Source organism: Hippoglossus hippoglossus, chromosome 3 (genome assembly GCF_009819705.1).
Source record: "Hippoglossus hippoglossus isolate fHipHip1 chromosome 3, fHipHip1.pri, whole genome shotgun sequence".
In the NCBI taxonomy this organism is placed as follows: Eukaryota; Metazoa; Chordata; class Actinopteri; order Pleuronectiformes; family Pleuronectidae; genus Hippoglossus; species Hippoglossus hippoglossus.
The window spans coordinates 24,731,866-24,747,446 of record NC_047153.1 but is presented as its reverse complement, the minus strand read 5'-3'; the positions used below and the strand labels follow the sequence as shown (position 1 = coordinate 24,747,446).

Genomic DNA, 15,581 nt, shown 5'->3' with positions numbered 1-15,581 from the left:
TTAGAGTATTTCATGTTTACAAAAGTGTGTTCCCGAACACAAAAAGACCTGGAGGAATTCTGCCAGAACCAGACCCAGACCCATCTATCTTTTGAAAGTTGGGACCTGGACAGAACCGAGAAAATGCTGGACCAATCCCAGTCGGGAGACACAGACCCTATCAGCACAGATTTCACATCTGATTGCTTTAAAAAGTTAACGTTAAGTTTCAACAACAAACTTTGTGTGTCACCTAATGTATTGTTGGCAGCTTTCTCCCCTGTGCCTGGCTGTGATGCATATAATCCATCCTCCTGGAAAGTTTGTAAACATAATGTTAAACAGCCCTGGAAATAGAATGTGGATCTGAACCCACACAGGTCCTGGGTTGTACCTCTAATCTTAGAGGTGAAGTGAACCTTCTAAGACCAGTGGTGTACATGTGTCAATACGTTTTCATCGTGTGTGGACTTTAATACCAGCACAGAGTGATCTGTAAAGGATCATGCTTACAGTAATATGTCTTGGTTTATTACCTTGGTAAATGTCGCCCTCCTATGTAATATGGACCAGACAACATGTAGAATAACAAGAAGTATGAAGACATTTACATCCAGTGTCTGGTTTGTTATGTTGCCAGACTTGCCTTTGTTCCAGTTTTTCACTTTTGTCATCTTCAATTCTGTTTGTGTGTAATTCTAGATTTTGGCATGACCAGAGACATATATGAGACGGATTACTACCGCAAAGGTGGTAAGGGTCTGCTCCCTGTCCGCTGGATGTCACCGGAGTCCCTGAAGGATGGGGTCTTCACGACTAACTCTGATGTTTGGTGAGCGCGCGCACACACACACACACACACACACACACACACACACACACACACACACACACACACACACACACAGCTGCTTCCTTTTCTGTGTTAACTGCTTTCAAAACTGTCTTGTGATCATAACTGTGATAATGGAAGTCGCACTCTGTCCCCCTGTGTAGGTCGTTTGGGGTTGTACTGTGGGAGATTTCCACTCTGGCTGAGCAGCCGTACCAGGGTCTGTCCAATGAGCAGGTGCTCCGCTTTGTCATGGAGGGAGGGCTGCTGGAGAAACCACAAAGCTGTCCTGACATGCTGTAAGACACAAACACACACACTTCTCTGCAGAGAAACACATCAACAAACTACTTACCTACAAACTACTATCTGGGCATCTTGTTTTCTTCTACTCCACTAGCTCAATCATACATGACTTCTATTCATTCTCACAAACAGTGAAGCCTTTCTGCTGCTCCGCTTCAGCCTGTGGGTCGTTGGGATTTCCATACCACAGCCCTTCTGTTTGTCACTGTGCGCTCTTGTGTTTTCCATGATGTGTTTGTACTTAATATGAAAGAGCCTGAGTATAAACCCACATCAAAAGAGCTGTGAACGTTGCAGATAAATTTGGCCACCAACCACAAAAACATTGAGGGTGGTGGAGTCATGAGGAGAACAAATGTGAAGCCACGGGGTTTGTTGTGAGAATAATGACAAGGGCTTGCTTTCAAAATCAACTCTCTGTTCATGTGTGGGTTCTCTAACAGCAATCACACACACATATGCTTCTAAACTACATAGTGTTGTATGGCATAGTTTGTAATAGCATACACAGTATCCACTTAAAGGTACAGTTCGGCAATTCAGAAAATAAACTTCCTTCATTAAATTAATTGTATTAACCTAAAGAAGCTTTAGCATGTTGGTAAGAAGAGCTAACGTGTGTGTGTGTGTGTGTGTGTGTGTGTGTGTGTGTGTGTGTGTGTGTGTGTGTGTGTGTGTGTGTGTGTGTGTGTGTGTGTGTGTGTGTGTGTGTGTGTGTGTGTGTGTGTGTGTGTGTGTGTGTGTGTGTGCAGGTTCGAACTGATGCGAATGTGTTGGCAGTTCAATCCTAAGATGCGTCCAGCCTTTGTGGAGATCATCAGCAGCATCAAGGATGAACTGGAGCCGTCGTTCAAAGAGCTTAGTTTCTTCTACAGCGCTGACAACAAGCCGACCGAGGAGCAGCAGGTCCACCTGGACAAAATGGACAGCATTGAAGATGTTCCTCTGGACCAACCTTCGTCCACACAGCCACAGCAATCCCTTGTCCCCCAACAGACCCCGCCCTCCCCAAGCTCAGAGGCTCCACCTGCCCCCTCACTGAGCCCCAGCTCCCCTTCCTCTCCCTGTACATCAACCGCTGCCATGGACAAGCAGGCGTCAGGCCAGCAGGCGGCCAACGGGCTGTCGGGTCCGAGCCTCGCAGCAGGGTCGGGGCTTGGGACGGGCGCGGGCGCCACAATGCGGCCATCTCTGGAGGATCTGCCGCCGTATGCACACATGAACGGTGGACGCAAAAACGAAAGGGCCATGCCCCTCCCGCAGTCGTCTGCTTGCTGATGGGATAGACACGCCCACCAGATGGCAAACCCTGCCCCCTGCTGCTCTGCAGAACCTGATGTCACAGTGGGTGTGATCTTTTTTTTAAAATATATATAATATAGATAAAACAGCAAAACCATCCCTATTATCTGGGTGTGGTCACTCAGAGAGGAGCAAAGACTCACAGGAAGTCGGAGGAACTGTTTTTTCTGTTACTGTTAGTTCATGCTCTGCTGTAACTCCATACACTCTTTTCATATTATTCTACTTGTGGTTTCTACCAGCTGGCTGTCAGATGTGACACTGCCCTCGCTGCTGAGTGGAAAGACCAAAAAAAGAAAGAAAAAAAAAAAACAGTAAAAGACAGGAAAATATAAAAATAATTGGGGGAGATCTCTCTGTCTCTCTCTCTTTATGGATGATCTTATTTTATAAATCGTTGTTTGCTACTTTTTATATATATTTCCAAACGGAAAGACAAAATGTATAGGCCTTTATAAACGACTGGCGTTTTGATCGCTTTTGGGGCGGGCATTATGGTGAAACAGTTAAGCATATCAAATGAAGAAAAGATCAGCGTCTTCGTCTGTCGTTCAGTAGACTTGTTGCCGCAGGATGGGTCTCAGCATAATGCCAGGTCGACAGCCATTCTGCTGAATCTTAAACAACCAGGGGGAGAAAGGTCAAATCTGCCAAATTTGTTGCCAAAATTGTACTTTTTGTCAAAGGATCTCCTCTGCAGTCTTGCCCTGTAACACACCGGATTGACAATTGAAGAAAATCAAAAGCACTTGGATCTGTTACCACACTGTTAGTACATTTTTGATGACATGTCCCTCTACAGTCCTACACCACTCCTCTATTGCTGTTTGATACACACACATACTGTACTATATCAGATTGACGTCATAGACATAGGTTACATCAATTTATCTGAAATTCAGCCACATCCTGTCGCAAGTGCTGTTCCGTTACAGTTTAACTGCCAATACAAGTCAATAAAGAGGCAAAAACAAAAAGAGGTGAGGACTGCAAAGGGAATGAAGCATAAAGAGGAAGATAAATATAAACACTAGATCTATAAAGTCTCTCACTCGGCGTTAGCTCCTTGTTCAGAGGCGTCCTTGCTGTATACGAACAGGTATTTTTTTAGACTAGCCATTAGTCTCCAACATTTACAACATCTCTATGTGGGCAGAGCATTTATGTACACACCAGTTGTTTGTGTCACTTTTCTAACTTTTGTATGGTAGGAGACATTTATCATGTACAGAACGAAGCTGCTATTCCTTATTTCTCTTGTGGTTGTAATATAGTTAATATCTATATATAAAAAGAGAACTCCTTCAGGTTGGATCTACGAACGTTTCCACTACAGTCCATTTTTTAATGCTTGTAACTGTATAAAGTGTATCTGACCTAGTTTCTTTTCTGTGTTTGCGTAAAAAAGGTATGACAATTGAAATTGTGTGTTTTCAAAACACCTGTAATGTCCCCTCCCATCTGACGATAGGACAGCGATGGTGCCAGTGGCCATCGAAGTTCTCATGTTCTCTAGGGACACCTCTCTAAGGTTTGGACTAGACCAACTCTACCCATTATCATACTCAGAGATTAAATCGTCACTGCTGAGTCCCAACTAAATCTCAGGTCAGAGAGAAAAGTAAAATCCTTTTCTACGTTCTTTTTTGTGCTGTCATACCCAGAGACATCTTGTGTCTCATTCTATGTCCCTCTAACTCGGTTATTGCATTTTCTCTCATCATTAGGCAAGAGCAATGTTTCTTACATCAGCCCGACACCAGAATGGGGTTTCCAAGTTTTCAATGGGTCCTTGCACTTCAATGAGTCTAAATACAACTGAATATATTAATAAATAATACTGTTAGTTAAATAATTGAAATGGATCAATGGAATTTTTTTTTTTTTACTTTTGTTTTAATGTCCCGTCATTAACAAGAAACTTTTAATTGTTTGTTTTATAGTTCATATATATATCACTCAGTGGATAAATAAATTTAAACTTAGCTTAACCTTATTTTACACAAGCTCTATTTTTATTTTTCAACTCCTTGTTTTCCTTTTTCATGGTCTCACTGTAAAATATATTCTTTATATGTCCCTCGTTTTTCTCGTGTAACATTTTTTGACGCTAAAGCATTTTAGCCAACACACAAACGTCAACAGAGTTAGCTAGCTAATGTTGCTCAAAGCTTTTTTATTTTACTTTGTTTATTTCGATAAATGCGTCATTAAATGACAAACAAAATTGATGGAGACAAGAAACACAAATTTAAAGATTAAAAGAATTTATGAAAACAAATGCATGATGCCTTCTTGCTAGTGTTAGCTAGCTAATTAGGCACATTTAGCTGCAGCTGGTTTGCTAGCTGATAGCGGCTCTTTGTGTTTAGCTAGCAGTAATTTTAGGCAAGCTAGGCAGATGCTACGCACACATAGAAATGCTGGACTATATTATACATGGACACAGCAGTGTTGTCGTCATATCAGCATTGTTAAGTCTTGTAAATATAGATGATTAAAAGAGTGCCAACTTAAAAAAGGAAAACTGACGTACTGGAGAATATAATGAGCAAGTGAAAGATAAATAGAGGAGTAAAATTAATCATACTGAGAAAAGATTAGTATTTTCCTTTTACTTTCCATTGTGATTATTTAGATAACAGTATTATTGATGAGTTCACTGGTTCTAATAATATTTCATTCGTTTTTTTGGACCTTTCAGGCTTCATAAAATGTTTGCTGTGTAAAAAAACTGTGTTGAAGATGCAGAGTAAATTCAAAATGGAATTGATTCAGTTCAGCAGCAAGTGTGAACATCTTGTTTTTCTGAAGGCAAGTGCAAAAAACAAAAGAAGAAAAAACCCTGTCTGTTTGGATAATTTCACTTCCTGCTAATCAATGTTTCTCTTGAATCAAGGGTGCTGCTGGAGTAATCCATATTATTTATCTGTTTTCAACATATTAGCATGTTTGTAGAAGATTGCTGAAGTTAAGTTGGATTGAGAAATGGGTGGAATTATCTAACAGCACTGAGAATTTCTTTGAAAATGCTTTAGGAAAAATAAGATTTCACACCCGAGGATGATGCTAAACCTATTAAACAAATCCTGGACATGTTCTGTTGTTAGACAACTCAACCTGACTTCGACAAGAGAGCTAACTGAAGGTCCCATGTGCTGAACATCTAAGCGTGTAACAGACAATATGAAGAGGCGTATAATCAGAGAGGACCACATGGAATAGATTTGGCTCATTAACCTCAAAAAGGTGTGTTTGGATTTTCCCAGCCCAGATGTTTTTGGTTATTTATGTTACTTTTCATGTGAAGTGTTAAATCACTGTACAAATTCCCCACAAGTTTTTTTTCCCCCTTCTAATATTTTTACGTTCTTTTGCTATTTTCGGGGAAGGTTTTGTTGTTATTCCTTCAACCATCCATCTACCTCACTGTTTTGTTTTTTTTCTTTTTCAATCTATATACGTGTACAGAAAAAAAAAACATTTCATCTCTGTTGTTTGGCTACGACGGTCGTCTTAGTGAGAGCTGTTGATTAGGTCAAATTCAAACCACAAACCAAACCATTCTCAGATCATTCAGGCTCCTAATAGATCATAAAGAAGAGTTCAGTAACTTTTTTTGGGGGGGGGGGGCTTAGAATAGACTAAAAGCCTGGTTTTATTTCTCGGATGCTCGCCTGTGAGAGGAGCTGGAAGAAGGAAGGAAGTGCAGGCCCTGCTGTGAGAGGCGGTAGCGTGTTCCTCCCTTGCGGTTAAAACCTCCTCACCTCCTCCCTTTCTCCACACTCCCCTCTCCCTCCCCTCCTCCCACTACTTTGAAGTGTAGTTCCAGTTCGTGGCTCTCATGCGTTGCTGTTACTTTATTACATGCATCTGTTTTTTGGGGGGTCCTTTGCTTGACGAGAAAATAGGTTTAATCCATTTCCCAAATTGCAACTGTATTTCCTGTCCAAGTAGCTGGGACATGATTTCTTTCTTTCTTTCTTTCTTTTTTAACAACAAAATGTAAACATGTTATTTTGTAAAGAAACACAACTGAACTTAAATATAAACAAGTACAACTGATACTTAAACTTTCAATTTAGTTTTTGTGTTGCACAAATTCAAGGAAGTCATTTCTGGCTACCATATATTTGGATCAGGTGTAACTTGAGAAACACCTTGAGTGTGTGAGGAGCTGGATAAAGATGTTGTATTAGTTTTTTTCCTCGTATGTCAGTTTTTTTTTATACCACCATTACAGGAATTACAGGTACTGTTCCTTGTGCCTAGACCTGTTGCCGTGGTGATCATAATCCCAGAAAAAAAAACATCCTTACTATTCTTCTTCCCACCCTCACAGGGCAGGCTTGTAATTTCAGGCTGGGAGTCTCAGTGATATGAGTCCTCCTGTCCAGTCCGCCCACAGCAGCAGACTGTGGGGGTCTCGTGCCGGTTTAAACTGACGTGATGAGGGTATGATGGGTATTTCACTGTTTGTGGTCTGATTTTTGCCTCACTTATACCACTGGAACACCTCACAGAGCGGACTTCAAATAGAACAAATTTCTTCTGTCTTTGTTTTTGTTTTTTTGTTACACCGATGGCCAATTTGTTACCAAGATTTTGATGTGTAAATTATTCATAGCCTTCCAGCTCTTGTGTTTCAACTGCAATGATCTGTTAGACGAAAGTTCAATTTTTGGTTTTCTTTTGTACATGCTGTTGTAAGAATTTTTCCTGTTATCAATATAATCTGAGTACTGGGGAAATGATTGGCTGAAGGAAAAGAGAATGTCTGTTTCTCTGATTCTTTTTTTCTACATGAGATTTAAGATGAATAAAAATGTATGCAAACTGTTTCACTGCTCATCTTTCTGGGAACTGTGTCTCTTCTGTGCACCAATGTTGTTGCAGTTCAACTATTGCTAGTGAGGGTAAAATACCCAATCCTTCATGTTCAGTTTATCTGGTAGAGTTTGTGCAGTGCATTTAGGTCGCAGGGCAGAAACTTTCAGAGGCTGTGCATGTGTATGTAAATACACTATGTACTTGACAAGCTCAAAAATCACAGGCATCCAACGTTTCTCATCCCAAAGACGCTGAAACAATTTACAAGCTACACATCTAAAATTCCATTTTGAGAAGTAGCTGCATGTTACAGGTGTGCAGGTGTAGAATTTCTAATGCAATTTAGATAAGTGACTTCCAAATGAGAGTACTGAGTCAATGTGATTACCAGCACAGCCCAATAGTGGCAGAGCTAAATATAAAACTGGATCTCCAACAGAAAGTTGTAGAAAGATGCAGAGAGATCTTATTCCAAGTAACGACTTAACATAATTAAGTAATTAAATAAGAGTTTGATGCATTCACTTTGTAGCTGTTAGATCACATACAACAAGGTATTTCTTACACATTAATAAATTAACTATTTTGGTATGTAAATGCAACTTGCCTATGCCAACATACTTATCTGAATGTAGGACTTACAAAACAATACGTCTCAAAAGGGGAAAAAGTACATTTCAAGCAAGGACATTATAAAGATTGAGTAATTGGTACACAACCTGTGTTTAAAAGTAAATCCTGTAAACCCTGTAAATTAGTATTATCACTAAGATGTCCTTAAAATTTCCAATGTAAAAGTTATCTTTAAATAAAATAATTACTCTTGCATTATCATGACTGATACATGCATACATACCTATACACACAGGAATAGAAAACAAGTACCTTATTAATACCAAGAGGGAAATAAAAGTGTTGCAATTTTCATAAATCACAAGAAAATCATATTTTACATATTGTTTGTTTTGTACTAAATAAAGATATCAGTGAGGTGAAAGCACAACATTTAATGGAGTGAAACTGCACTTGAATACATTTCTATATAAATACGATGCATTGTAACGTTGTACCAGCAGGTGGCAGCCAAGCACCGTTTAGGAGAAAAGAGGAGAGAAGAGGAAGAAGCTGAGTGACGTCACACGTTGTTGCTGCTGTACGACCCTTTACGTCGCGAGCTTCATGTCTTTTTAAAAGCACACTTCTAAATACAGGCAGGTCCCGAGTGTGTGTGGGGATTAAAATGAAATAAACACACTCCCGCACAGTTAAGGTAAATAACTTCCTTCCTGTTATTGAAAGCAACCAGCTACTAGCAGCCTATTAGCTAGCATGCTAACGGTGATGGGTATGGAACATGTCAGCTAACAGCAGACGCTAGCTACAGGCTGCAGGCTGTTGGTTCTGCTGCTGACACTCACTTCAGCTCCTGAATCAGCTGTTATCTCCTGCAGCCACACAGTGTGTGAGCTTAGCACAGGCCTGAGTTTAGTGTAACCTTGTTCCGTTGTCGCTGCTGTGTGACGATGCTCCTGCTCTGTTCTCCTCTCAGTGATGCCATAGACGAAGGAGGCAGAGCCCAGTCTTCTCCATCAGGGAGGAGAGAGGTCTCCTCAGCAATGGCCACTGAACTCCACGAGACCATATTCATGGCCAAACAGGAGCGCCACAAGAACCTGTTCCTCAACTACAAGAACCTGAACATCTTCCCCGTGGAGCTGCTGAAAGATGAAGGCCTGCAGTATCTGGAGAGACTGTACATGAAGAGGAACTCGCTCACTACACTGGTAGGCACACAGCAGGACGTGATGGTTTCACTATGTCAGACATCAGCAGCAAACATTTTACCCAAAGTACAAATGAATGGACACAAATGTGCTTCAGAAACTTTTCTAAGTGAGGTAATGCAAGTACGTACTTGATTTTAAATATACTTAATTACTGAAGGTAAAAGTATTTGTCAAGTGTAGCCTATTCCTTAATGCAGGAGGTGGTGGTTTAATGTTATCTGCACATACTGTTTCGATAAGAGCTTCAGATCTCACTATTGGTACTTTTAAAAATGCAAAAACAATGTGAACATGACATATAATGCATTGTTAAAATGTAGTGCAGTTGAAAGTACAGATATCTGCTGATATATGTAATGGAGTAAAAGTGAAAAGAGCCTGAAAATAAATCTGCTTAGGTAAAGTAGAGATACATGGAAAATGTACGAAAAGTTCAGTAATGAAGTAACTCTTGTATTCACTGAGTATTTCTGCTCTTTCTCTCCCTCTCTCTCTTCCATTCAGCCTGACAATCTTGCTCAGAAGCTCCCCAACCTAATTGAACTGTGAGTGCTCGGCTAAGCTGTGTTTTTTTTGTACAAATAATCTAAATTATTTTTTAAAGTTATTTTACTCCAAAGTGTTGCTACGTCCCTTCACAAGCGTCCTTTGTGTTGTGTTGTTATTATTGGCTGGTATAATATGATAGGTGCATTGTGAATTTTGCCGGTCCCCCACAGATGCTGCAGATGTCAATTGTGAAGTCTTTGTAATTTGCATCTGCTGAAATGATATATTTTAACTGGCTGGTTATTACACAGATAGAGATTACACCAGCACCTCACAGACATGATAACAAAAGACCTCACACTATTGGTGAACTTTAACCAATGAGATATCAAATAGCTAAGTCTAATTTACTGCCCATCCTAATCAGCAGTCCCTGGTATAAACGCTATTGTATCTTACTGGGACCTTTCCTCGTTAAATACATGACTGAGTAAACAAATAAACTGAATAAAAATCAGTTTGTATATTAACATTTGTTTTTCTTTTCAAGGTATTTGCACTCAAACAACATAGTGATTATTCCTGAAGGTAAGTACACCACACGTCATCATAACATTCCTGAGTCTACACTTATTTCTATCATCTTTCTTTGTCACTTCGTTTTCTTTAAACAGCAGATGACACTGATTTATTCGTACTGATATGACACAATAGATATTTAAACTAGAGGAAATTCCAACCTGATGATTATATTTGACTGGTTATTTTTATCTGCATGTGTGAGAGGAGTTAGAAGAAGTTTGTCTGCTGGACATCATTTATGTGACTGTGGTTTGATCCTCAGCTATTGGAAACCTGGCCAGGCTGCAGTCCTTGGATCTGAGCAGTAACGCCCTCCAGCTCCTCTGTCCAGAGATTGGCCGACTGAGGTCCCTGCGGCACCTGAGACTGTCCAATAACCAGCTGAAATTCCTTCCTCCAGGTAAAGACCAGCAGCTGTCTGCCTTGGGTTTTTTCAGTTATGTCTTCTTCAACTGTACCAAATTTTACTTTGTTATTATCATTAATTGGTTTGAAGAAATATTCAGAAATAGTCTTATAGAAATGAATAATATCAGTTTGTATAATACAAGCATTAAGTCAAAAACATGACACATTTGAAGTGTCAAAAAAACCAACTGAATACAAATTAAATCAACTGCCTGTAACAGATGAATAAGATAAAAGCCGACGTATAAACTTAAAGAAAAGCATCTTTGTGTGTATGTGTGCTGCACCACACAGGTCATGTGCTTCACTCTCTAAATGACAGTTTTCTATTTTACACACAGTTTAAACCCAAGCAAATCGATTTAACCTTTTATCTGTACCAGGTACAAAGTCATGTTTGCGAGCTGACATTTAATCTTCTGATGTAACAATTCCAACTGTAACTGTGGGTGAGTTGTATCTTGTTGGCCAGCAGAGGGCAACAGCGACACTCAAATAAAATGAAGTCACTGTCCTCAAGAACAAGGTGCTGATAATATAATCTGTGAGTGATGCAAACATTAACAGAAACCATCCTAACTAAGATTATTCTGTTTCGTAGCATTTATCTCTTGAGAAAAAATTTAATGAGTTTTTGTTCAACCTCACATTTAAAAGACATCACAATTTTTCATTTTTATTAAAATGAAAAAAGTTAGTCCGTAATCTATGATTGTTTATTGGGAAAAAGCTAAATGTTAAAATAAAAATGTACCCATCTACCTTTGAAAGACTTTATCTCAAAAGGTAATTTGTGTTGATCCTTGTTGTTTCATTACCATGAAAAGTCTAGTTTACAGATGTTTTCACAACTGTCTCTGTCAACATTTCTTTTAAATTGACTGAATCTTCTCACTCACTGTAAGTAAGTGTCTGCAGAACAGGACATTTTACTCAGAAACGCCCAGCCTGGTTATCAGAATGTTCTTTCTAGGTTCCAGACTATTTAGAGAGGTTAGATGAAATGAACTGATCAGCTGATAGTCAGCGTTATAAATGACAAAAGGCTTGAATGATCAAAGATTATTAAGTTTAATTAATATTCTAACTTTTTTCGTATTAAATACTTCACTCCACTCAAGTTTTATGCTGTTTTATTAATTTGTTTTAGATTATTTTTTTTTTATGTAGAAATCAGATTTGTAAAGGTTGATTCAGTCTTTCTCTCTTGTGTTTGTCTGATGTCTCCAGAGATCGGTGATCTGCACGAACTGGAGACTCTGGACGTGTCCATGAATCAGCTGATGTCTCTACCACATCGTCTGCATCGCTGTTTGTCTCTACAGAATCTGACAGCCGACCACAACCTGCTGTGCCGTGTTCCCCGGCAGCTCTGCTGGCTCCACCGCCTCAACCAGCTCTCCATGGCCGCCAACCGGCTGACCTTTCTACCGCTGGGTCCGTATAACCTGTTATATGTGCGTTGCCATAGTGATGTAGATGAAATAAGCAGGGAAATGTGAATATGCTGTATGTGTGTTTCAGATCTGGGCAGATCGCGGGAGCTGCAGTTTGTTTTTGTGGACAATAACGTGGACCTGAAAGGCCTCCCCTCATACTTGTATAACAAGGTCATCGGCTGCAGCGGGTAACAGCTAACCTGGAAAACTGCAAACATGCATTGGTGGAATGATGGAGCTAGATTATAGAAAAGAGAAAAATATGATGGAAAGGTCGCGTGTTGGTTCTGTGCAGGTGCGGAGTGTCATCGCAGGTGTTGGAGGGCGACCTGAGAGAGGCCCCGGGTAAGGCGCTGAGTCAAGCTCTGGTCGGGTTATCAGCTGAAGTGAAGGTGGTTGGCTCAGAGACGGAGAACGTGGTTCCCCTGGAGGAGCTCGCCATGAGGACACTGCACCGCATCTACCACCACCGGCCAACAGGTGAGGTGGAAAGTCACACTGTAGCTGTGCCTCAATTCTGGGGCCACATCTTTCAGGGGCTTGAAGACCCATTGTGTTACAGCGGCGCAACAAGACTGTCCCACAAATGTTTCCTACACGTTTCAGTTCATTTCAGTTCAGCCTCCGCCGTCTATGTAGACTGCATTCTATGAAGGAGGCATCCCCTGATATTGGACACAGCTTCTGTTTACCTGTGTGCTCACCATACTGGCTGGTGTAGAAATGTTTGAAAGTAAAGCTGAGAGCCACAAAGAAACATAAGCAATAAAATAACAGATTCTGTAAGTATATTCACTCAGTAAAAGTATTTCCTGTGTTGTTGTTTTATAGACCCGAACTTGCTGCCTCCCATCACCCTCCCAAAGAGCCTCCTGGACCTGCTGCAGTTCCCCCTGGGTCACTGTCACCGCTGCAGCCAGGCCATGTTCACCATCATCTACCCCAAACTATTCCCCCTCCGTGACACCGCCCTGGCAGGAGTGCACCGCAGGTTAGAACAAACACACCTCTGTTCCCTTTTTGGATTTTCTACTAAAACAGTATGAATCTTGGTTTATATTTGCAAATTAATTCCTCTCAAGTAACCTCTCTCACTCTGTTTCCTCACTTTTCTCTCTTCAGGACGACCGTGAGTTTTGTGGCCTATTGCTGCTCCAGTCACTGCCTCCGGACTTTTGACCTCCAGGGTTGAATTCCCTTTATTCGCCCTTTTACACATTCGATGAAGAAGCTGTTGACTGGGTGTCCAGCAGGTGTCAGATAAAGAGCTTGTTGTTTGTGTGGATCTTGAATCAGTGTGCTGCCACAGGGCAGGAAGTCTGTGCTTGAAACAAAGAACCACAGATTTGCAGCGTCTGGGGATGTTTGATGGATCAGATCATGGACACAGGGCTCGTTCTGCAGCGTTTCAACATGGTAGACAAAGACTCAAACCTACATGGAGCTTCTGTCGGGAGTCAAACTTGAACGATTGCACCACTGTGTGTGTGTGTGTGTGTGTGTGTGTGGTGAGGGTCAACATAATAACTACTGTGTGAGGGCTGTGCACCACTGGGCTTCTGTCTAGAAACTAACAGTATTATACCTAATGTAACTCACAAATGGGCACTTTTTAAGAACAAGCACTGTTTGATATTTGTGAAATCAGTAACTTCTCACACAGGCATCCCATGTGTGTGATTGGGGAGTCAATTCATATTATTAATATGGTTCATTTGACTGATTACTCAGGACTATTTGAAGGCTTATAATTTAAAATAATATGCATCTGTGTGATATGTGTAATTTACAGCAGCGGAGAAGAACCTACCACATTAACTTTCCTAGAGAAGCCATGTGTCTTTGAGCATGTGACACTCTCGTCTCACAGTGACATCTGAATTTATACACTCTGTCAACATGACACATTTCATGAGATCAGACTTATGGTCGTCAGTGTGACTTTATTTCTAAAATCTTGTCTCCAGTCAATAAGATGAGCCAAGGATTGGTTTCACATATTTGTTAAACGGATACCAGAATGTTGTCAGTTCTTTTCTAAGGCAGGTATCCATTTTTAAATGATGGCTGGTTTTGGAGAAAAAAGTAAATGTCATTTATATTTTAAAAACAAATTTTTCCATTACCAGCATTTAAATTTAATATCAGTGTAAAATTTCAGGATTCCACATAGATTCTTCAGAGGCACCGTTCGATTCTCTCGTTGGACTGACGCCTGAGTGTTGATATTCATGACTATGTTGTACAGTGTAAGTTTTGTTTTGATTGTGTTGCTTTTGGCAGTAAATGTTGACCGATGTTTGAGCTTTGTGAATTTTTTACACTACAGACACAGTTTGTCAGGGAAGCTGCATGGAGAGGTGTTGATGTGGCTGCTTTTGTACCACTTGCTCAATGGTAAATTACACTTACAAAAGAACCCTTGTGACAGTTTCATTTAAATACATTGTGTTTTGTTTTCCACTGTGTAGCTAAATATCACATTCTAAAATATAATTTTTGGCTTTTTTAAAGTTGCTCAAAGCTGATACAGCAAGGTTTAAATTCATCCAGCAATCATCTATGTAACATGTATCTAGTGTACTTGTTCAATACTTCCTTTGACAAGTATTCTGATGAATACAAGCAGGTTTAGTTGGTTGTTCCCCTGAGAACCACGGAACATGGTTTTGTAGGAGGAGGATGTGTGGGGTTGCAGGTCATGTAGCTGAGTCAACTAAAAAATGCATGTTGCCTGAACTACTCTAAACAAATAGGTTATTCGTTTGCAGTTAAACTTGATATTTCAAGTTCACCCAACATTTTACTTAAATGAGCTGAGGTAATAAAAAACCTCAAATCTCCTGGCAGTCCCACAGTGATTCAAACTTACAACAGCTTCAGTGTCAACTCTCTCACTCTTGGTTGTACTGCAGATGATCTGTCTGTGTTTGAAGTGAAGACATCTAGAGCGTCTTAGCCTCTCGCTGGTGTCCCTGTAAACTGTCAGATAATTAACTGTAATTAAAGTGGATGGTTATGCGTCTGGTCGGCAAGCTGCACTTGCAGGTGGGTCTTTGCTTCAGCCCCTGACTCAGTCTTCTCTGCTGCTCCATCCGTCCTCTTCAGTTAGAAACACTCCTGTGCAGCCTCACCTGACTCGTGTCCTCAATGTTGTTAATCGTCTTCAGCAGCTTCTTGAGATTCAGGATGATACATGAATGATGCATCTGGTGGGAGAGTGACACTAAACAAATACAAAGACCGAGGTGAGGTGAGGTGAGACGCCTTGTAAACTTTAAGAGTCTGTAAATTTAGCACATAAGTCATAGTTAACTGTGAAATTAAAACGTTCTGTGGCCAATAACAAATAAATCTAAAGTTCATGTTGTACATATCTTTTTCTGGTGTTTTTAATATTTCTATACTGTTCCCTATTATATATTTATGTTTATGCACAAACATACCACAGCAAATGTATTGTATGTGTAAACCTACTTGGCAATAAACCCCCAATTCAGATTCCCATCCTAAATGATAAAACTAAATATAAATGGATTGAAATTTTGACTTGGTGACACACAAGGGCTGCAAATTCCAATGCTTTCATGGAATCCATGTTAAATGTGTAGAAGTCAGCAAGGGACA

The 15,581-nt window shown here is 40.3% G+C and overlaps 2 protein-coding genes across 3 annotated transcripts in view; both read left to right on the top strand.

Annotated features, from left to right (window-relative positions):
* The window catches only part of igf1rb (insulin-like growth factor 1b receptor), a 38,489-nt gene extending 35,989 nt beyond the window's left edge, over positions 1-2,500 (top strand). For both annotated transcript variants that reach the window (XM_034572709.1, XM_034572700.1), the window contains exons 19-21: positions 682-811; positions 976-1,110; positions 1,870-2,500. In XM_034572709.1, coding sequence (XP_034428600.1) covers positions 682-811; positions 976-1,110; positions 1,870-2,395 — 791 coding nt within the window. In that variant the 3' untranslated portion in view covers positions 2,396-2,500. The remainder of the gene's footprint in view (positions 1-681; positions 812-975; positions 1,111-1,869) is intronic.
* A 5,823-nt stretch (positions 2,501-8,323) lies between these two features.
* Positions 8,324-14,258, top strand: lrrc28 (leucine rich repeat containing 28). The gene is made up of 10 exons (XM_034572723.1): positions 8,324-8,519; positions 8,799-9,033; positions 9,541-9,581; positions 10,076-10,113; positions 10,370-10,507; positions 11,746-11,952; positions 12,040-12,142; positions 12,250-12,434; positions 12,786-12,945; positions 13,077-14,258. The coding sequence occupies exons 2-10, from the start codon at positions 8,866-8,868 to the stop codon at positions 13,144-13,146; spliced, it is 1,110 nt and encodes a 369-aa protein (XP_034428614.1). The 5' UTR covers positions 8,324-8,519; positions 8,799-8,865; the 3' UTR covers positions 13,147-14,258.
* Positions 14,259-15,581: the final 1,323 nt, after the last annotated feature.

Excerpts from the sequence above, each read along its gene's own strand:
- lrrc28 (XM_034572723.1), top strand. The coding sequence starts at position 8,866 with ATGGCCACTGAACTCCACGAGACCATATTCATGGCCAAACAGGAGCGC. Across the intron at positions 10,508-11,745 it reads GCTGAAATTCCTTCCTCCAG|AGATCGGTGATCTGCACGAA; the intron begins GTAAAGACCAGC and ends TGATGTCTCCAG. Across the intron at positions 12,435-12,785 it reads CTACCACCACCGGCCAACAG|ACCCGAACTTGCTGCCTCCC; the intron begins GTGAGGTGGAAA and ends GTTGTTTTATAG.